This window comes from Diceros bicornis, chromosome 18 (genome assembly GCF_020826845.1).
Source record: "Diceros bicornis minor isolate mBicDic1 chromosome 18, mDicBic1.mat.cur, whole genome shotgun sequence".
Lineage (NCBI taxonomy): Eukaryota > Metazoa > Chordata > Mammalia > Perissodactyla > Rhinocerotidae > Diceros > Diceros bicornis.
Genome location: NC_080757.1, coordinates 16,623,963 through 16,646,221, shown reverse-complemented (window position 1 = coordinate 16,646,221; position 22,259 = coordinate 16,623,963). Strand labels below are relative to the sequence as shown.

The 22,259-nt window shown below is 42.4% G+C and overlaps 1 protein-coding gene across 2 annotated transcripts in view; it reads left to right on the top strand.

Moving 5' to 3' along the window:
- The window catches only part of VPS53 (VPS53 subunit of GARP complex), a 151,249-nt gene extending 133,452 nt beyond the window's left edge, over window positions 1-17,797 (top strand). The window contains exons 20-22 of one of the 2 annotated variants that reach the window (XM_058560152.1): window positions 11,532-11,669; window positions 13,207-13,311; window positions 13,819-17,797. In XM_058560152.1, coding sequence (XP_058416135.1) covers window positions 11,532-11,669; window positions 13,207-13,311; window positions 13,819-13,989 — 414 coding nt within the window. In that variant the 3' untranslated portion in view covers window positions 13,990-17,797. The remainder of the gene's footprint in view (window positions 1-11,531; window positions 11,670-13,206; window positions 13,312-13,818) is intronic. The other variant, XM_058560153.1, reaches the window with a different exon arrangement.
- The last annotated feature ends 4,462 nt before the right edge of the window (window positions 17,798-22,259 follow it).

Here is a 22,259-nt window from a genome sequence, read left to right as displayed (position 1 = left end):
CAAGCTTGTGAAAGAAATGAATCAGTTAATGAAGAAAAAATTACAATAAACATCATGCTTAATGATCAAATATAAAAAGATTTTCTCTTGACATTAGGAGTAAGACAAGGATGTCTGCTATCACCATTTCTGTCCCACATTGCCCTCAAAGTCCTGGCCAGAACAATAAGGCAAAAAGTAAAATTAAAAAATTTTTAAAGAAATAAAATGTATACAGATTAGAAAGGAAGAAATAAAACTGTCATTTTTCACAGAGAACATGATTCTGAATAACAACATCCAAAAGAATCTACAGATGAACTATTAGAATATATATTTAGCAGAGTTTCTAGATATAAGGTCAGTATTAAAATTATTTTTAATATTTTTATATACCAGCAACAAACAATTTAAAATGAAAAATTTTAAATAAAACCGTATACAGTAGCATCAGGAAACATTAACTACCTAGGAATAAATGGATCGAAAAATGTGCAAGTCTTCTACACAGAAAATGATACAATATTAAGAGACGTTAAGAAGACCTTTAAAATGGCAGAATAGCTCATGTTCATAGATTAAAAGACTCAATATTAAAAAGATGTCAGTTCTTCCAAAATTAATCTATAGAAACAGTAAAATCCCAGCAGGGGTGGGATGGGTGTGGGTGTAAATTGATAAGCTGATTCTAAAAGTCAGATGGAAATGCACAAGACCAAGAATAGCTAAAATAATCTTAGAGAAAATGAACAAAGTTGGAGGACTTAAACCTCAGGATATCAAGACTTATTTTAATGCTGTAGTAATTAAGGCTGTGTGGTACTGGCACCAGGGACACATAGGCCAACAGAACAGAATCAAGTTTAGAAATAGACCCCCACATATATAGACACTTGTTTTATGACAAAAGTGGCCCTGTAATTCAGTTGGGAAAGGATGCTCTTCTCAATAAATAGTTCTTGGTAATTGGATATCCATATGGGAAAAAATTAATCTTGACCTTTACCATATACCATAGACAAAAATCACTTCCAGCGAGGATGTGGAGAAGTTGGAACCCTCATATGCTGCTGGTGGGAATGTAAAATGGTGCAGCCATTTGGGAAACAATTTGGCAGTTTCTTGAAAAGTTAAACATAGAGTTACCATATGACCTAGCAATTCTAGTCCTAGATATATACCTAACAGAACTGAAAAAATATGTTCACACAAAAACTTGTGTACAAATGTTCATAGCAGTGTTATTCTTAATAGCCAGAAAGTAGAAACAGTGCAAATACCCATCAACTGATAAATGGATAAACAAAATGTGGAGTAGTCTCACAAGGGAATATTATTCAGCCGTAAATAGGAATGCAGTACTTACTCATGCTACAACATGGATGAACCTTGAAAACATTATGCTAAGTAAATGAAGCAAGATACAAAAGACAACATATTGTATGATTCCTTTTATATGAAATGTCCAGAACAGACAAATCCGTAAGACAGAAGGTAGGTTAATAGTTGGCAAGGGCTAGGGGAGAGAAGGGAATGGGATGTGACTGCTTATGGTTATGAGATTTCTTTGTGGGGTGATGAGATGCTCTGGAACTAGATAGTGGTGATGGTCATACAACCTTGTGAATATACTAAAAAGACCACTGAATTGTACCCTTTAAAAGGGTGAATTTTATGGTATATGAATTACATCTCAATTTTTAAAAAATTAATTCCAGATGGATTATAGCTTTATAAGTGAAAGATATGATAATAAAGCTTCTGGAAGATAACATGAGAGAATATCTTTATGACCTTGGGTTAGGCAAAAATTCCTTAACAAAACATTAAAAGTATTCATTGTAAAAGAAAAGATTGATTATTTGGGGTACTTAAAATTAAGTACTTCTTTTCGTAGAGACAGGCCACAGAACAGGAGACAATATTTGCAATACATATAACTAACAAAGTACTCATATTCTAAATATATATTTAAAAAGCTTCTAACATGTCACCTATATATGGAATCTAAAAAAAATAATAATAATTTCATAGAAACAGAGAGTAAAATGGTAGTTGCCAGGGGAAGGGGGAAATGGGGAGATGTAGGTCAAAGGGCACACACTTTCAGTTATAAGATGAAAAAATTCTGAGGACCTAATGTACAGCATGGTTACTATAATTAATAAAATGATATTATACACTTGAAATTTGCTGAGAGTAGATCTTAAGCATTCTCACTACACACACACACACACACACACACACACAAAGAGTTAATTATCTTGATCTTGGTAATCATTCCACAGTATATTGTATATCATATCATCATGTTGTTCACTTTAAATATATACAGTTATATTTGACAATTATTCCTCAATAAAGTTGAAAAAATATACTTAAAAAAAAAAAACTCCAACAAATCAATTAGAAAAAGATTATCAACCAATAGAAAAATGGCAAAAGACTTGAATAGGCACTTCAAAAAGAGGATATCCAATAAGCATATTAGTCGTCCAGGGAAATGTAAATTAAAATCTCAGTGATAGGGCTGGCCCCGTGGCTTAGTGGTTAAGTGCGCGCGCTCAGATGCTGGTGGCCCGGGTTCAGATCCCGGGCGTGCACCGACGCACCGCTTCTCCGGCCATGCTGAGGCCGCATCCCACATACAGCAACTAGAAGGATGTGCAGCTATGACATACAACTATCTACTGGGGCTTTGGGGGGAGTAAATAAATAAATAAATATTTTAAAAAAATAAAAATAAAAAAAAAATAAAATCTCAATGATATCAGAATGGCTAAAATTAAAAAGACTGACAATACCAAGTGTTGGTAAGGATGTGAAACAAGTGGAACTTTCACACATTGCTAGTAGGAATGGAAATTGGCACAACCAAATTGGAAAACTGTTTGACAGTCTCTGCTAAAGCTTAACATATGCCGTGATCCAGCCACTCTACCCGCGAGCAGATTCCACCCCTGAGAAATGAAGGCGTATGACCCCCGAAAGACATGTACAAGAATGTTTATAGCAGGTTAATGAGCAGTAAACTAATCCTCAGTGATGGAGGGCAGAAGAGTGGTTGGCTTTCTTGGGAAGGATGAGAGAGCAGTGACTGGAAGGGAACATGAGGGGCTTTCTGGGATGCTAGCAATGTCATACATCTTTAATTAGGCAGTAGGGGGTATACATATGTAAAAGTTTATCAAGCTACATACTTGGTCTTTGTGTACTTTACTGTATGAAAGTTATGCCTAATTTTTTTTTAAAAGAAACAGAGCATGTCCCCACCTTGGTCCATCCATTCCTCATATCTTGAAGTCTCTTCTGTGCCACTTCATTGTAGAACTTAGCAGCACAGAGATGGTTCTTTACCTTCTAAGAGTGTACCTTTGTCTTATCTACTCAAGGTTTTCATCACTAGTGATAGTCACGGTGTCCCACCAAGAGTCGTAGGAGGCTCTTCAAGAAGTAAAGCACTCAGAGGTTCCCATTGCTGGGTGACGACCTTTCACAGGCATAGCATGCTGGCCAGCCTTGCACCCCAGTAGCCTATCAACAACATGAGCCACACCACCCCAAAAATTACCTCTGAGGCTCAAACAAATTTGGCTGATGGCCACCTCTTACCCAATGCCTCATGCCTAAGGAGATGAACCATTAACTATTTTCAAAGATGAAAACCAGCAGATTTTCGTGATAAATGGGGCCTTTCACCTTCACTTCCCACGGACAGCTGCTAAGTCTGTCAGACTAGCTCCCGCCTTTTCTGACTGCATTGCTCTTTGTAAAACCCGAGACCAAGGTTTCCATCTGTTCAACTGTCTGGTGAGGGCAGACTTTTATTGTGACTGGCCAGGGATTGAAAATATCGTATCTCAAAATATGGGAGACACTAGAGAATTATGTCTGGTCCATTCAAAACTCTTCCTGTCACTTAAGACTATACAATTATTTATGCATATAATATATCTCTGGGAAGTAGAAAGTATAGAAAAAGTAGGAAGTATCCCCATATTTTTTAAAATATAATCATTGATTTTCTTTCCTACCAACAGATAATGCTAAGGCATGGCTTTGGTTTTGACTAGGCTCTGAAAATTTGCTACATGGAAGATAAAGTTGAATCCTCACCAGGCCTCAAATAGCATACTAGAAAAAAAAGAAATATTTCCAGTTAATAAAAGTATAGAAAATAATATCAAGAATACCAGCTTACCTCTCAGCTCAGTCAAATCTTAACATGTTCCCACATTTGCTTTAGATCTTTTTTATGTGAAGTAAATCAGTATAGTTATTGCTGAAGCCCCTGTGAACCCTACCCTGCCATCCCCCTCCCTCCATGCCTGAGGAAACCGCTATTCTGATTTTGATTTTTGTCATTCCAGTGTGTGTTTTGATATGTTACATGTGTATGTATTCACAAATAATGTGTAATTTTGTTTTGCATATTTTTAAACTTTACAGTTATGCATCCTGTAGTGACGAGGATACGTTCTGAGAAATGTGTCATTAGGCTATTTTGTCGTTGTGTGAACACCATAGAGTGTACTTATACAAACCTAGATGGGAATAGCCTGCTACATGCCTAGACTGTATGGTACTAATCATATGGGACCACTGTCATATACGCGGTCCATCGTTGACCAAAACATCATGTGGCACATGACTGTATATAAATAATACTATACATATCATTTCCCCACTTGCGTTTTTTGCCCAACATAATGGTTTTTGATATTAATCCATGTTGATACTGTTGTTTAATTTATTTTAACTTCAGTATCATATTCCGTCGCATGAATATGCCATCATTTGTTTATCCATTCTACTTTTGATGGACATTTAGGTTGTTTCCAATCTTTTGCTTTTATAAACAGTGGATGCAAGGTACATTTTTTTACATGGGCAAGAATTTCTCTAAAGGGTATAAGTATGAGTGCTGTGTTATGGGTTATGCACATCTTCAAGTAAGAAAAGTGCTTTAACTAATTCGTACTGTCACCATAAACATGAATTTCATTGTACCATATCCATGCCAACACTTGGTGTTATCAACCTTTTTACTTTTGCCTCTCTGATGAGTGTGAAGTAGTATACAATTGTGGTTTTAATTTGCATTTACTGGATTACTAATAAGGTTGAGTATCATTTCACATGCCTTGTGGGCACTTGAGTTTCCGCTTTTGTGAATTGGCTGTTCAGATCTTTGCCCCACTGTTGTTGTTCTTGTTGCTATTGGGGTTGCTGGCCTTTTTCTTATTGATTTGTGGAAATCTTTATGTGTTCTGAATATTTTGCCAATATTTCAGATATCCTCTCCTGGTTTGTTTTATGTTTATGTGTCTTTTGATACAGACTTTTATTTTAAGGTAGTAGATTTTTCAATCTTTCCTGTGTTTCACATTCTCCACTACCCATAAGTAATAAAAATAATCTCTATTTGCTTCCTAAAGTTTTTCTTTTTATATTTAGATTTTTAATCTCCCTGGAATTTAGCATACTTATTCTTTAGAGGCAGGTACTGGGTTCCCTCTGAGGAAGAGCAGTCATCCTTTCCAGTGGGGAAGTGTTCTGAGGCTGGGCTCTTTGTAGGGACCTTGGGCAGTCTGTGCTCATCTGTTCTCTGCAGGCTTTGGTACCTTTCTCTTTGAGTCCATGGCCTTTTCAAAAAACAGGTACTAGGAGAATAAGAATTTTCATGTCTGGAAACCTAGAAAAGTCCAAAATGCCCTAGCAGTTTCCTAGTCTGCAGTTGAGTGACCTACAGTTTAAGTCTTTGACTAGCCACATTACTGCATGAAATTGCTCTTTCCTTACTGTAGCTTCCTCACCATTTTTTTTTTAATTAATGTAAAGCTTTATTTTTTTAGAGCAGTTTAAGGTTCACAAAAAAATTGAGGGCCAGGTACAAAGAGCTCCCATTTACCCCCTGCCCCCACAGATGCATAGCCTCCCTCATTATCAATATACCCTACCAGAGTGGTACATTTGTTACAATTGATGAACTACATTGACACATCATCATCACTCAAACCCTGTAGTTTACATTACTGTTCATTCTTGCTGTTCTATAGTCTATGGCTTTGGACAAATGTAGATTGACATGTATCCACCGTTATGGTATCATACAGAGTAGTTTCACTGCCCTAAAAATCCTCTGTGCTCCACCTGTTCATCCCACCTACCAGCCCCAACTCCTGGCAACTGCTGATCTTTTTACTTTCTCCATAGTTTTGCCTTTTCCAGAATGTTGTATAGTTGGAATCATATAGCATGTAGCCTTTTCAGATTGGCTTCTTTCGCTTAGTCATATGCATTTAAGGTTCCTCCACATCTTTTTATGGTTTTATAGCTCATTTCTTTTTATCAGTGAATAATATTCTATTGTCTGGATATACCACACTTTATCCATTCAGCTACTGAAAGACATTTTTGTTGCTTCCAAGTTTTGGCAATTATAAACAAAGCTGTTAAAAACACCCGTGTGCAGGGGCCAGCCTGGTGGCGCAAGCGGTTAAGTGTGCACACTCGGCTGTGGCGGCCCGGGGTTTGCCGGTTCGGAACCCAAGGCGCGCACAGACACACTGCTTGTCGAGCCATGCTGTGGCGGCGTCCCATATAAAGTGGAGGAAGATGGGCACAGATATTAGCCCAGGGCCAGTCTTCCTCAGCAAAAAGAGGAGGATTGGCATCAGATGTTAGCTCGGGGCTGATCTTCCTCACAAAAAATAAAAAAATAAAAAAACATCCGTGTGCAATTTTTGTCTGGACATAAGTTTTCAACTCCTTTGGGTCAATACCTAGGAGTGTGATTGCTGGATTTTATGGTAGGAGTATGTTTAGTTTTAGAAGAAATCACCAAACCATCTTCCAAAGTGGCTGTACCGTTTTGCATTCCCACCAGCAGTGAGTTCCTATTGCTCTACGTCCTCGTCAGCATTTGGTGTTGTCAGTGTTCCAGATTTGGGCCATGCTAATAGATGTATAGTTATAGCTCGTTGCTTTAATTTCCATTTCCCTGATGACATATGATGTGGAGCATCTTTTCATAAGTTTATTTGTCATCTGTATATCTTCTTTGGTGAGGTGTCTGTTAAGGTCTTTGGCCCATTTTTTAATAGGGTTGTTTTCTTGTTGAGTTTTAAGAGTTCTTTGCATATTTTGGATAATAGTCCTTTATCAGATGTATCTTTTGCGAATATTTTCTCCTAGTCTGTGGCTTGTCCTCTCATTCCCTTGACATTGTCTTCTGCAGAGCATAAGTTTTTCATTTTAATGAAGTCCAGCTTATCAGTTATTTCTTTCATGGATTATGTCTTTGGTATTATATCCAAAAAATCATCATTATACCCAAGGTCATCTAGGTTTTCTCCTATGTTATCTTATAGGAGTTTTATAGTTTTATGTTTTACATTTAGGTCTGTGAACCATTTTGAATTAATTTTTTATGAGGAGTGTAAGGTCTGTGTCTAGATTCATTTACTTTGCATATGGTTGTCAAGTTGTTCCAGCACCATTTGTTGAAAAGACTTTGCTCCATTGTATTGCCTTTGCTCTTTTGTGAAAGATCAGCTGACTGTATTTGTGTGGGTCTATTTCTGGGCTCTCTCTCCTGCTCCATTGATCTGTTTGTCTGTTCTTTAACCAGTACTACACTGTCTTGATTCCTGTAGCTTTATAATAAGTCTTAAAGTTGCATAGTGTCAGTCCTCCAACTTTGTTCTTTTCCTTCAGTATTGTGTTGGGTACTCTGGGACTTTTGCATCTCCATATAAACTTTAGAATCAGTTTGTTGATACCTCACCATTTTTTGAGAGTAATATTTCCATCTAAGTTATCCCAAGTAAAACTTTGATGTGTTCTCCAAACTTTTATACCATTGTCAAAATTATAATCACCGTGACCATTAAGTTATTAGTATCTCTCATTGAGTTTATCTTATCTGTAGTCATTAATTCTCCTGTCCATAGCAAAGTACAAGGAGAATTGGAGAATGCATAGTGTTATAGAGCCTGAAGGGATCCCATTCTGTCCCTGCTTGATATAATTATGAAAGGCTTTCCAAGAGGAACAGGCAGTGACAAATACAGCAAGCCTTGTCTTGAACATAAGAGTGACCATCACAACAACATAAAAACAGCCCAATTTAAAAACGGGCAAAGATTTCTATACCCTAATAACGAACTAACAGAACGAGAACTCAAGAATACAATCTCATTTAAATTTGCAACAAAAAGAATAAAATATCTAGGAATAAATTTAACCAAGGAGGTGAAAGACCTATACAATGAAAAACTATAAGACGTTATTGAAAGAAATTGATGATGACATAAAGAAATGGAGGGCTGACCCCGTGGCTTAGTGGTTAAGTGCGCACGCTCCGCTACTGGCGGCCTGGGTACGGATCCGGGGCACACACCGACGTACCGCTTCTCCGGCCATGCTGAGGCCACGTCCCACATACAGCAACTAGAAGGATGTGCAACTATGACATACAACTATCTACTGGGGCTTTGGGGGAAAATAATTAATTAATTAATTAATTAAAAAAAAAAAAACAGCATGGTAGTGGCACAAAAACAGTCACACAGATCGATGGAACAGAAGTGAAAGCCCAGAAATAAAACCACACATCTACGGACAGCTAATCTTTGACAAAGGAGCTGAGAACATACAATGGAGAAAAGAAAGTCTCTTCAATAAATGGTATTGGGAAAACTAGACAGCCACATGCAAAAAGTATGAAAGTAGACCGTTATCTTTCGCCGTACACAAAAATTAACTCAAAACGGATTAAAGACTTGAAGGTAAAACATGAAACTATAAAAGTCCTAGAAGAAAATATAGGCAGTTTCTTCTTTGGCATCAGTCTTAGAAGGATCCTTTCGAATACCGGGTCTGCTCGGGCAAGGGAAACAAAATAAAAAATAAACAAATGGGACTTCATCAGACTAAAGAGCTTCTGCAAGGCAAAGGAAACCAGGAACAAAACAAAAAAACAACCCACTAACTAGGAGAAAATATTTGCAAATCATATTTCTGACAAAGGGTTAATCTCCAAAATATATAAAGAACTCACACAACTCAACAACAACAAAAACAAACAACTCGGTCAAAAAATGGGCAGAGGATCTGAACATTTTTCCAAAGACGATACACAGATAGCCAACAGGGCATGTGAAAAGATGTTCAACAGCACTAATTATTAGGGAAATGCCAATCAAAACTACAATGAGATATCACCTCACACCCATCAGAATGGCTATTATTAAAAAGACAAGAAATAACAAGTGTTGGAGAGGACGTGGAGAAAGGGAACCCTTGTATACTGCTGGTGGGAATGTAAACTGGTGCAGACACTATGGAAAATGGTATGGAGATACCTCAAAAAATTAAGACTAGAACTACCATATGATCCAGCTATTCTACTTCTGGCTGTTTATCCAAAGAACATGAAAACACTAATTTGAAAGATATATGCACCCCTATGTTCGTTGTAGCATTATTCACAATAGCCAAGACTTGGAAACAACCTAAGGGCCCATCAACAGATGAATGCATAAAGATGTGGTATGTATATACAATGGAATACTACTCAGCCATAAAAAAAAGATAAGATCTTGCCATTTGTGACAACATGGATGGATCTTGAAGGCATTGTGCTAAGTGAAATAAGTCAGACAGAGAAAGCCAAATACTGTATGATTTCACTCATATGTGGAAGATAGAAAACAACAACAAAAACATAGACACAGAGAACAGATTGGTGGTTACCAGAGGAGAGAGGGGAAGAGGGGAAGGTGAAAGGACTAAAAGGGCACATGTGTATGGTGTCAGATGGTAATTAGACTTTGGGTGGTGAATGATGTAGTCTACACAGAAATCAAAATGGGATGTACATCTGAAATTTATGTTATAAACCAATGTTACCTCAATAAAAAATAAACAGTAAATAAATATATAAAGGGCCAGCCCCAGTGGCCTAGTGGTTAAGTTTGGCGTGCTCCACTTCAGCAGCCCGGGTTTGGTTCCTGAGCGCAGACCTACACCACCCATCTGTCAGTGGCCGTGTTGTAGTGGCGGCTCACTTACAAAAAGGGGAAGATTGGCAGCAGATGTTAGCTCAGGGCGAGTCTTCCTCAGCAAAAAAAAAAAGAAAATATATATATATATATATAAAGATACAAAGGATTATAAAGGAAATCAGTCATACTAAAATTATAAAAATTATGAAGGAACCAATCATAATGAAATAAAAAATATTTTTAAATAGATGTATGATACATTAAAGAAAAAGATCCACCATCAGAGTGGTGGTGGTGGTGGGACTGTCACCCCACTGCTACATTTGTCTGGTTAGTGGGCATGTGATTCCACTCTCCTAAACTGTCTGAACAGGCCAGAGTACATGTGCCCTTCAGCCATTTCTGTGCTGCCTGGTGGCAGAGAGCAGCAGCGGATGAGCAGGACTCGTGGAGTCAGCAGGAAACAGTGAGCTCTAAGCCAGCACTGCCCCGTGGACTTACCTGGGCAGCAGGAACCCGCGTCCAGAGTGTGAGATACTGTCAGCAAGTTATTTAACCTATGGAACTCTGATTTTCTCATCTGTAAAATGGGAACAACAGATACCTACGGGGCAGGGTCTTGTCAAGACTAAATGAGGTGAAACATTCCTAGCATCAGTCCTGGCAATTGGTGGGCAGTCAGGAAAGCTGATATCCTTCCTAATAATTGGTGTCCAAGAGAACAAAAAAAGGAAAAAAAGAAAAGAGCAGATTGTTGCCAAGATACAGAAGTTTAAATTTAGTTTAATCTCGTACATCCTCACTATCATCCAGAGAAATTCAAAGTACAGCAATATTGAGTCATCATTTTCTGCCTGTTAAATAAACAAGATTTTTATGACAGTTTTCAGTGCCGATGAGGGCTCAGTCTGCACTACTGGCAGATATGTAAACAGGTGCATTCCATTTGGACGGCAGTTCAAGATATGTATCAAGAACCTTAAAAATGTCCTTATCCTTTGATCTGTCCCAGAGACTCTCTCCTAAGGAAATGCTGTTCTTTGGCCTAGGATTATATGTACAAAGCTGTTCATCACAGCATTCATTATAATAATAAAAATCTAGAAACAAACTATAGGGGAATAGTTAAATATGTTTGTTAGACACACACACACACACACACACACACCACAGAGTACTGTATAGCCATTAAAAATCATGTCTTTTTAAAAGACTGCCACGATGGGAAAATAGAACTCAAAAAACTTCATATATTAAGTGGAAAAGCCAGGTCATAAAGCTATATAAATAGTATTATTCTAGTTTTTTATATACACACACAGACTGGCAGGAATTATACTATATTTAACTGTGGCTTCTTATTTTGTCCCAAGTAATAAGAACTGTAACTAATGTTTTTCATTTTATATTTGTTTATTTTCTGAATTTTCTCCAATGAGACTATTTTACATTTAAAATTAGGAAAATGTTATTAATCAGCAGGGGTATACTAGGTGTTGTGTCCGTGTGAAGTGGCTAGGAATATTCTGCTTGTTCTCACAGCTGTTGCTGGACACCCATTCCCTGAAGATGGTCCTGCTCGATCTCCCCTCCATCGGCTCACAGGTGGTGAGGAAAGCACCTGCCAGTTATACCAAGATTGTTGTGAAAGGCATGACCCGGGCCGAGATGATCCTCAAGGTGGGGCTTGTGTCTTCTTCAGGGTTTCTGGTAAAAGGGGCTGGTTATCGGATCGCTTAACCCAGAGAGTACTGCTTTCGAAAGCACAGGTTAAGGCCTATCTCCACTAGTCCCAAAGGACTGTCCACATTCTTTGGCTGGACTAGATTTTGGCCTCATAACATATTATTGAAAGTCAGTGAACAGTTACTTGTGGGTCAGTAATTCTTTCTGACAAATGAATTCTTCATTGTAATGAGATTCTCTTGTAATAAGATTTGGCCAAGATTGGAAGTTAGGTGGGGTTGTCGCTGTGAGTCAGTGTCTAAGTCAGGGATCTCTGCTTCTCAGCAGGAATTTCCGGCCCTGCTATCAGTTTATTCCCCTCCACATAAGCCTTTGTGGTTTTCTAAACTGCAACTTTACAAGAACTCTGAACAGATGTTGCAGTAACTGACTCTAATCAGCGAATGGGTTTTCTAAAGCCCCATTTAACAAAATATTATACATGGGTGGTGATGTTGAGAATGTCTGAAGCCTTGAGCACCTGCATCTAATTTCCACCTGTACTTGTTGAGAAGAGAGGGGGCCCTCTTTGGGGGAGGGGAGAAAGCTAAAGAACAAATGGAAGTATCATGGAATGCTCTTGAAAGTCCAGGGCCTGCAGGCTCTTCAGGTCTGTCTTCCAAACAGAATGACTCAAATAATGACAGGAGTAAAAACTAGCAGCGGGACCATCGGTGGGACCAGGTAAGGGTCCTGTGCTAACCTTGAGCGTGTGGCCTAAGGAAACTGGAAGGAGCCTAATCAGTTTCTTCCCCAGCTGGTTCACTCACCAGGGAGGAGAGCACTGTGTGGGAATTATCTGCAGAGAATTTCTGAGTGAACTACTCCTTGCCACTGTGAGTTACGTTCTCGGGAATTCAAAACAAAACTAGTCTGCTGGAGGAAGAAAATCAGACACTGCATTGCAAAACCAAATGGAAATGACTGTGAGGATTGCCATGCCGTTCCTTTCCTTCTGTTTGTATATTAATTGAATGTAATTAAATGAAGTTCCAGATTTTCAGTCTTGAAGAGTGAGGCAGCTTTGGAATTTTTGGTTGTTGAGAAAATCCACTTAAATTGGTGCCTTTTGCCACCCATTCCTCGGGAACAATGATGTGACGAGACAGAACGAGCAGGTACCACAAACCCACAAAATGTCTCAAACGGGAGACCCTCTAACAAGTGTGTCCCAAATGGTCCTGATGTTTAAAAAATCACGTGGGAGCCCACCCAGGCCCTCTGAATTAGAATCTTCAGAGGAGGAACATAGGAGTCTGTGCTTAAAAAGCAATCCAGGTGGTATTTATGATGTAGCAAATTCAGGAAGCAGTGCTGTACTGAAAGTTGAGATGAAACAGGCCATCAGGACGCTTCTGAGTTTGGGGCTGCTGCTTATGGAAATCTTGCAGGGTCCGTTTTGTGGCCAGCTTGCAAGTGAGGAGAGGTGATCCCCTGCCCTCCAATCTTGAGTTTTCCTGGAGAGCCCACTCTTGCCTCTCTCCTTTGGTAGGTGGTGATGGCCCCTCATGAACCGTTGGTGGTGTTTGTTGATAACTACATCAAACTCCTTACAGACTGCAACACAGAAACCTTCCAGAAGATCCTGGACATGAAGGTTAGCTCAGTGTCTTGTTTTGTCCACATGCTCATCCTTCTCACACTCAGGGGTTCTTAACTGGGGGGTGGGATAGGGCCCTGGGGAGCTTTCTCAAAGTGCATGTGCCTGGCCCACGCTGCAAGCCCGATTCTGAGAAGCCTTTTGAGGAGAAGGATCCTGGGCTCATGGCCTTCCTGATTCTGATGGTGCCTCCTGCCCAGTCAAGAACCTTGCTCAGTGGAGGGCGTGGAATGAAGAGGAGAATGACCCTTCCCCACCCTGTTGACTTGCCCTTTCTTCTTTCTCAACCCCTTCTTTCTCTCCTCTGACCTTTTTTCTTCCTCTGCTTCTCTCCCAGGCTACTACCCAGGGCTGGTAACTCCCCTGAAGAAAGTGTTAATCCATGGCCCAGAATAATTATGCTGTTTGCGGAGCCTCGGCTAACAGCATACCAGACACTGCACTTTCCCCTCGGGCCTTTCTGGGGCCAGACCTCACGATTATCCTCCTTTCTCTCAACCTCAGGGGCTGAAGAGAAGCGAGCAGAGCAACATGCTGGAACTCTTCCGCCAGAGGCTCCCCACTCCGCCCTCAGGGCCAGAAGGCTCCAGCTCGCTGTCCCTGCTGGCTCCCACACCAGAACAGGAATCATCTCGCATCCGCAAGCTAGAGAAACTGATTAAAAAGAGACTGTAGGAGCACACCTGGCCAGTGACCCTCAGCACCCAGCTCCCTGGAAGCCCCCTACCCCTCCTGCACTCCCCTTGACTCTCAGGTTGTCGATCTTGAAACTTCCTGGGACGTTTGGGTTGTTACTGTGTCTCTCTCTGCCCTGTCTTAGTTCCTGTCCTGATCAGAGAAGCCGAGTAAGGGTGGGTTATAAAAAGGCAGTTTAGATTGTCTCTGATTCCTGCAGCAGAGGCAGCAGTGGGTGAAAGGTCCCTGCTCTGCGCTTGCTGTTCCTGGGCTGCTTTCGACTGGTCCAGTGGTCACTGACTGTAGCCTCACCTCTGGCACGTGGCCCTCTTCCTTACCATGCGCCTGTCCAGGCATTTTGGGTGAGAAAGCCTGGATCTCTCCCCTTCCTCCATCTGCTGCTGGTTGAGGTTACCTCTGCAGCCAGAACCTAAGAGATGTCCTCCCCGCTCTCTGGGTTTGGCTCTCTGGCCCGAGTTAGTGAAGTGGCAGATTACAAATGTAGGAAACTAGCCTTTCTTTATGAAGGCAGTGGAAGCAGGAGCATTCTTCCATGTCAGTCCCAGTTTCCTGGTACATATTGTGCTTCTGGTACTTTTCCTAACTTGGCCAAGTTATCCCTGTGTGCTCATTTCTCAGTAACCTCCACTTTCGTCTCTCTATACGTCTAAGGAGAGATTCCTTCTGTGTCTCTCATCCAGGAGGCTTGTACGTGCCAGGCAGGTGTCTTCTCTGCTGCTGGCCTGGGTATGGGGGCAGACCCATATCTGACTTGGAGAGAGGGTTCTGCTTGGCACACCTAGTGCGTGACATAAGCAGATTGTTTTCTCCATTTCTTTACTTGCGCTCTGCTCCTGACTTCCAGGGGAGGGATTGACTTCTCTGAAGGGAATCCAGGGCGTTTTCCTAGAAAAAATTTCCTCCTCAGATGAAGCTGTGGGACAGCCCAGGAGGTCTGTACCCTCTAATGCCCTTCCTACCCATTCATGTTCAAATCCAGTGTACTTTCCAGAATCATCTGAAAGAACAAAGGTAATGTGCAATACCAGAGCGACATATTACTTGATTACTAACGAGAAAGAACCTAGGGCCACGGATAGCTAAGGAACAGAATACTGACTTTAAATGCCACCTCAGCACCTGGTGCATCCCAGAACGCCCACTGGCCTGCCCGTCTGTCCGCCGCGGGCTCTTGGCCAGTGCAGCTTTGCAAAAAAGAGTTGCCTCAGAACAGCTTCAGCCCTCGCACATCTTCCTGCATCACGAGAACAGGCAACCTATCGGGTAGTTGCCCTGATTCACCTGGTTCACTGGAAACGGAGCCTCAGTTAACCGTGACCGTGGCCTCAGGGTAACCGCTGTTAGTGTCAGCATTTGTTCAGGAATCATGAACAGTTTGTTGGCCAGGTGGGGAGAGAGCTAAGGAGAAAGGTGGAGCTCTTTACAGAAAACGCACATAACAGGCCTCAGGATAAAATTAGGATATCAAATAGCACTCAGAAATGAGTGTTCAGGAGAGAGGAAGTTTCCTGAAAATCCATAAGGCTTGTGACAGCCCTAGAATAGGAAACTTTAACATTTGAAAATCTGACCGGAAACATTGATTATTTGTTATTGATTATTTCTCCTCTGCTTGTTTTCTTATAACCGCTCTGCACTGTTCCCCTTCCCTCTCCATCAGCCTTTCTCTCAGACTCAGTCCATCAGCCCTGACTTTGATCCTGGACCTCAGTTCCTCATCAGCCTCGAGCCTATTCTTGCTAGTCGGCATGACTCTTATGTATTAAGCATCTCAAACTCCAGAATACTGAGAAGAAAGTATATGTGGAAGACAGAGTGTGGCCTTTAGCTGAGCTCTATTAGGAAAAGACTGCTAAATAGAAAAGTGCAGGAAAGGTTGGGAAGGGACTCAGAGAGACCCTGGCAGCTTGGGAGATAGATCTCACTGCCCGGACAGCCATTGTGTTGCTCTGGTGGAGTTACACAGCCTGCACTAATTGAGCTTAACGTTCTCTTCCCACTTTTGAAAGAAGGGGCCGTGGGCCCATCTCCAGACAGCACAGTGGCTTCAGCTGTCTGTCATCGGCCTGGGGAGCCGGGAAAACCAGTGGACTCCTGCACCTGGTTCTTGTCACTCTCAGTGTTTACAGATCCACATTTCTCTTTTGGTTCATTGGTGAGGAGTCATTTTCTGGACGTCTCCATAATGGCATTGAGATGTCAAGCCGCTGTTTTCCCCCAGTTGGTGGTCACAGCCAGGGAAGTTGTGTTCTTGATTTATTACGTTGTCAGTAATCTCCAGGGAGCCAACAGATGTCAGTAGGAGTTATGTTAAATGTCTCATTGATGAGGTCTGAATGCTGTGTGTGCATCCTGTAGTGTCAGACAGAGCATGTTTCTCAACTAGGGGTATGCATCAGAATTGCCCAGGGCCCTTTTTACAAATACAGATGCCTGGAGATTCTGAATAAGTGAGTCTGGATTAGGGCCCAGCGTACAGGTTTAAAAGTTCCATAGGTGATTATAACGTTTACTCCTTGTTAAGAACCATTGCAATAGAGAGAAATTTGCTTTATTGAAGGGTTCTATAGCACATTTTCATAGACATATATTTTTTCCTGGCTCTCTAAGCAAGTGTAATTACTGTACAATTGGCTGATACCAACACGGTTAAGATTTTTTGCTGATAGCCAGCAGCTTTAATTTTAAACTTGTGTCGATGGTAGGGACCATGCCAGAAGTCATGCTGTCACCATACTGATGAGGATTCTTCCTGTTTTGATGACCAAGCCCCAAACAGAAATTTTATTTATTACTGTCACTTCAAAATAACATGTATAAAGGAGCACTCATTGATAAAAACAGTAGCTAACAACTCTGTTGTTCAGCTAAGTTAGATGTTGTACCCGTTGCTTCCCCCCACTGTCTCTAGCCCCTTAAAAAAAAAAAAACTTTGAAGTCACTTTATGTTGGTTAAAATAAATATTGGTAATTTATAATTGAAGAAGAGTTTGCTGCTTCTCTTATTATGAACAGACTTCCTCATAGCTGGCTTAGGGGTGGCCAGGCTGGAGAAAGTTCTGTTTGGATCATAACAGTGAAACAAGAACCACAATGGACAGGGTGTTGTGACCTCCAAATTCCGTTTTGGAATTAACACTGACTACCGCCACTCCTCCGTCTCTTGGAGAACAAAGAACCAATAACTAGGACTTTGCCCGCCACCCAGATAGGGGTGCCTGCTTTCTCATGCCGAGGGTGGCTCCTCAGGACAAATCAACCAGGCCCAAGAGCAAACTGCCAAAGACCGGTGGACAGTTACGGGGCAGACACAGTGAGCAGGCAGGTCTGAGGGGGACACCTGATGCGGGGGATGTTACACCGGCCCATCCTGAATTGCCCTTGGACAAGGAAACGTAGTTCCCTGTTTACGGAATGCTAGGGGGAATGCCCAGAGTTCACAGCTGGAAATGTAATTGCTCTCCCTAGGAAGAGAAATCTCCAAAATAACTAGCTTGCTTGAGGGTGTAAGCAAGTGTTTCACACTTCTTGTGTACTCCGAGTCAGATTGCTAAAAATAAAGTCATTAGAACTGCACTGCACCATTTAAACAATGGCCTTGGAAACATGGACGCCTGAAAAGCTGGCATGTGGAAAGAGTACTGTTGGATTTTATATAGTAAATAAAAATTTCCAGTCTCATTCTAGTATTTATCAAAATCAATAGCCTCCCGGACCCTCCAAGTTCTATACCTTTGGGAGATATCAATTTCCTTAAAATAAAAGATTGCTTTTTTGTGTAAATATCTCATTTTCCCCATCTGGAAGTGATTTCTTGGTGCATATTGGAGCATAAAATACAGTTAATTAAAGCATTACTGGACGTCATTTGCTAGGATGTATTTCCTTACTGTTGACAGAAAACAGAACAGACTATAGGAAAGAATTAGCAAGCCCAGAAACCTTGGGCTCCCCTCTCTGCGTCTGCCCTTCTCCTGGTGAAGCTGTGCCCCTCCCTTGGCTGTCTACAGAAGCAGCGCCCCAAACCAGAATGTGGTGTTCAGCAGCAAGGTCCTGGCATGTCCAGCCGTGGTGGAAACCCTCTCTGTAAATATGTATAAAGTGTTCTGCTTCTGATTTGGAACCCTTCTTGCCCTCTGAATTTCTATCCTGTTGACTTTCCTTTCTCCACTTGACCGTTCCAGTCCCAGCCTGCTTTTCCATGTGACTGCCAAATAATTCCTCTCCTGTGCACATTAAGTTAATCCTGTTTCCTTAATAACTGGGTGGGCATTTTGCAGTGAACTTTTTGGGAAGTCTGATGTTTCTTTCAGCAGTGGAAAATCTGTTGCAGCACTTCCATTAGGTTGGCTTCGAGAGCATTACCTAGTTTCCATTCTTTCTTTTCACCAGCTCCCCACTTTAACAGGGCAGCCAGAGATCAAGCTGATGAGCAAAAAATACATTTCCGTATAACCCACCTAGGAGAGCGGTGCACGATGACTCACCTGCCAGCTTCTCTTCCTTCTCACCTACATAACCAGGCGTGGGAGGTGCCAGTAAGCAGTGGGATATGAAGAACGTGTCCACTTGAAACAAAAACAGCCTGGAACTGGAAACTTCTGCAGAAGACCTGGTCTCCAGGTCTGCTTCTGGCACGTGGACATTGGAACAGTCATTGCTCCTCGGAGCCTCAGTTTTCAGTATCTGTGAAAGGCGATTATAGGGCTGTGATGGCCCCCCAGGACCAGGTTCTGGGCACATGCTCTGTAAGCCATAAGACAGTGTGAAATGAGAAGGGTTTGTTATCACTCTCCAGGCCTGCACCACAGGTGGCTGGCCTGACTGGATGGTGGGTGGCCAGAGGGCTTGTTCTGTCCCTGGGCTTCCGTGAACAAAATGGTGACATCCCCTGCGTCTGTGTGCAGGCTGCATCTGCAGCAAGCATCAGAATAGCTAGTCTTTGCCCTTTTAGGGCATGCTTCTGATATGCAACTCATTCAAGAGTTTTAAAATACTCTCCATCCTCCATTCCCCTTGCCCTGGCAGCTGCTATTTCCGTAGCATTTAGGGATAAACCTGCAGACACTGAGAAGAGAGCTTCCTTCCTCCTGGTGGTGTTGGCTGAGCTGCCTCTTGTGGAAAATGTGGCATGTTTCCTCTGAATGCAAATTAGAAAGCTTGCCCAAGGCTTCCTTCCAAAAAAAATTCTTTAGATATGGTGTCAGGTGTCCACAGACCAGACTTAAACTGGCCTTTCCTGGCAGGGACAAAATTCTTGACTGCACTCCCTTTTTTTTTTTTTTGACCTGCAATACCCAAAAAACTCTGAGCAAGATTATCGTGGGATAGGCAGTCCTAACAGGGAAACCAGAGGTTCACCAGCCATTTGGATGACTGCACAGTTGCCTTTCAAAGCAGTTGAGACCTTTCCCAAGGCCAGCTGAATCCCTGTAATCAGCTGAAAAGTGCCTCTCGGGCTCTTTCAATCCCCTTCGGGGATATTGGTATGGAGACTGCTGGGTCATAGAATGATGTTAAACTAAAAACAGTGTTAAATGCTTTGTCCCCTAGGAATGTTTATCACTTAATCTGAGGGCTCTGGTAGCTTCTGCTCAGTAATCAAACGAAATTTGCAAAATTGTCGTGCCTCCTTCTGTTTGGGGTAATTTTTCATCAAGTGAGAAATGAAGAACAGCTTCTCAACGAACTCCCCTTTTCTTCTGGGGCCAAGAAAAGTATTTGCGAAGCAGGCCGCGACTTTCAGGGGCACCAGGTGAACTGGCGGTGAGAAACCCTAGCTTCTTCTGCTTGTTTGCTTTGTGCTGGTGGAAAAGGAAGGCACTTCTTGGGGAGAGGGGAAGCGTAGCAGCTGCTAAGAGATGCATTCCACAGAATTCTGCCCAAATTAAAGGACTGTGATTGGGCTGACTGGAGCAGCCACTGAAGAGCTTTAGCAGGCAAACAGAAAAATATCAGATGTTGTATAAAGAAAATGCAAGTTCAGACACAGAGACAGCCCCACAACCTCGTACCCATGCCCATCACATCCCTGGCACTGCTCTTAACAGATCCCAGGTGTTGGCCCCACGGCTGGCTGGCTCGGTTGTCAGAGGAGGGCGCTGATGGTAGTGAAGGTCCCAGTTGGTTTAGCCCTGGCCCTTAGCTGCAGCCCAGCTACTGTGATGCATGCAGATGATATCTCTGATCGTGAGAGGGACTGAGAGATCTGGGCTTTTCGATGCTACCTGCGGGGAGGGAACTGGTTACTGAGTATTTACTGCGTCCTGGATACTTGATGATATCTCATCGGATCAAAATCCCTGTTAAGCAGGTATGAGTAGCTCCGTTTTGTGGATGTGACCTGGAGGCCTGGAGGGCAAGTGACAGGCCCAAGGCTATGTGGCTACTAAGTGGCAGAGCCAGGACTGGACTCCAGTCTCATTCCATCCTCCCTACTCTTTGCACTAGACCAGTGGTTTTCAAATTTATGAGACACAACTTTACATGGGACTCACACTCTACAAAACAGATAAAGGTATTTATTAAAATATGTGTTCAGGGGCCAGCCGGTGGCGTAGCAGTTAAGTTCAAGTGCTCTGCTTCGGCAGCCTGGGGTTCGCAGGTTCCGATCCCTGGCATGGACTGGTGCACCACTTGTCAAGCCATGTAGTGGCGGCATCCCATATAAGGTGGAGGAAGATGGGCACGGATGTTAGCCCAGAGCCAATCTTCCTCACCAAAAAGAGGAGGATTGGCAACAGATGTTACCTCAGGGCTAATCTTCCTAAAAAAAAAAAAATGTGTTCAAATATCTTTCAAAGCAAATCAGTGAGAATGTTGGAACTATTTCAGTAAATAGAAGGCATTTTAAATCTAAGGTGATGGATGACAACTCATATCTATCAACCCCCACATCCAGTTGTTTCTGTGTTTTGTTTTGGTTGCACAGAATAAAGAAATCTTGATTTAATCCAGCTAAGAATTTGCAAATAGTATCAGTTTTGTTTTGCCTTGTTTTATTTTGTTTTGTTTTAAACAGCCCTCCTTCCAATCCCAGGTGCTCTTCAGTTGCACAGACACGACAAGGACTCTTTGTCCTGAGGTCCACGTGGACGTGAACCATCCAGGAGGCGCAGGTTAATGCTCAGAGGATCTGCATCATCTTACATTGCGTCTGTAACATTTGAGGATGCATGTTGTGTTATTACGGTTCTAAATGGTCAGTTTTTAGGATGGGTTTAAAATATGCATTCCTACAGGGAAGTTAGAATCAAACCTTCGTGGAGCTCCTTCGCCCACCAAAACATCTCTGAATTTCAGGTTTCCCCAGAATTCACTTTGGAAGCTGCTGTGCATGGTTTCCCGAACTTGGAGGGGAGGGAAGGTTCGGCAGTGTCACCATTGTACAGGAAAGAACACCATTTCATTTGAAGTTCACGATCCACTCAACAACATACCTGAACTGCCACCCAAAGCCAGTGTGGATAACCCTGGAGGCCACCTCCTGGGTTAAGCCCTGCCGCCTTTAGAAAGGACATCAAAAAGCAAGAGCGCCTGCTGCAAGGCAGCTGTGTTCTAAGAACAAAACAGTGCAACTGGCGGGCGGGGGCCTTGGGCAACATTTGAACGGAAGCCCATCCTTCTTTCAAAACCCCCACAAGCCCCAAATCTTATACCTGCGGCCTCGCATGCCTGTGTGTGCAGTGCTTCCCAAACTTTCCAGGACTTTAACCAGAAATGATGACATCTGTGCTCCCCTTGCCTCACACTTGGGCAAATCAATTGCAGAGGCTGCTGGGGTGATGGGCTTGGGGACTGTGGCTGCTTCAGGTCCCCCACCCAGCCGCAGGGCCAAGGGGGTCAGTGTGGGCATTTGCTGAGCCCCATAGCTGTGGCCCAGCTCTCTTGTTGGGAAGCTCTGAATTGGAGCCTCACCTTAGGTGGTATGTTGATTTGTTTTTGGAACTATGGTCAAATTCCCTCATTTTACAGATGGGAAACTGAGGCCCAGAGAGTTTCAATCCCTTGCTTATGCCCTGCTATGAAAGAGGACTCGCAGACTCTAAGCCAACCTTGTACATCCCACTTTCACCTCACCTACCACTTTTCCTGGCTACCCTTCCCTGGAGTCCACCCACCTCCCCGCCGAGTTCCTCAGAGCCTGTCCCCTTTCCTGCTCTACATTTGAACGTGACCCGTGAACCGGGGTTTCCACACTTTTCTTGGTCCCGCTGCCCTCCCAGCCCCCGGCTACTTCTCTTATTGCC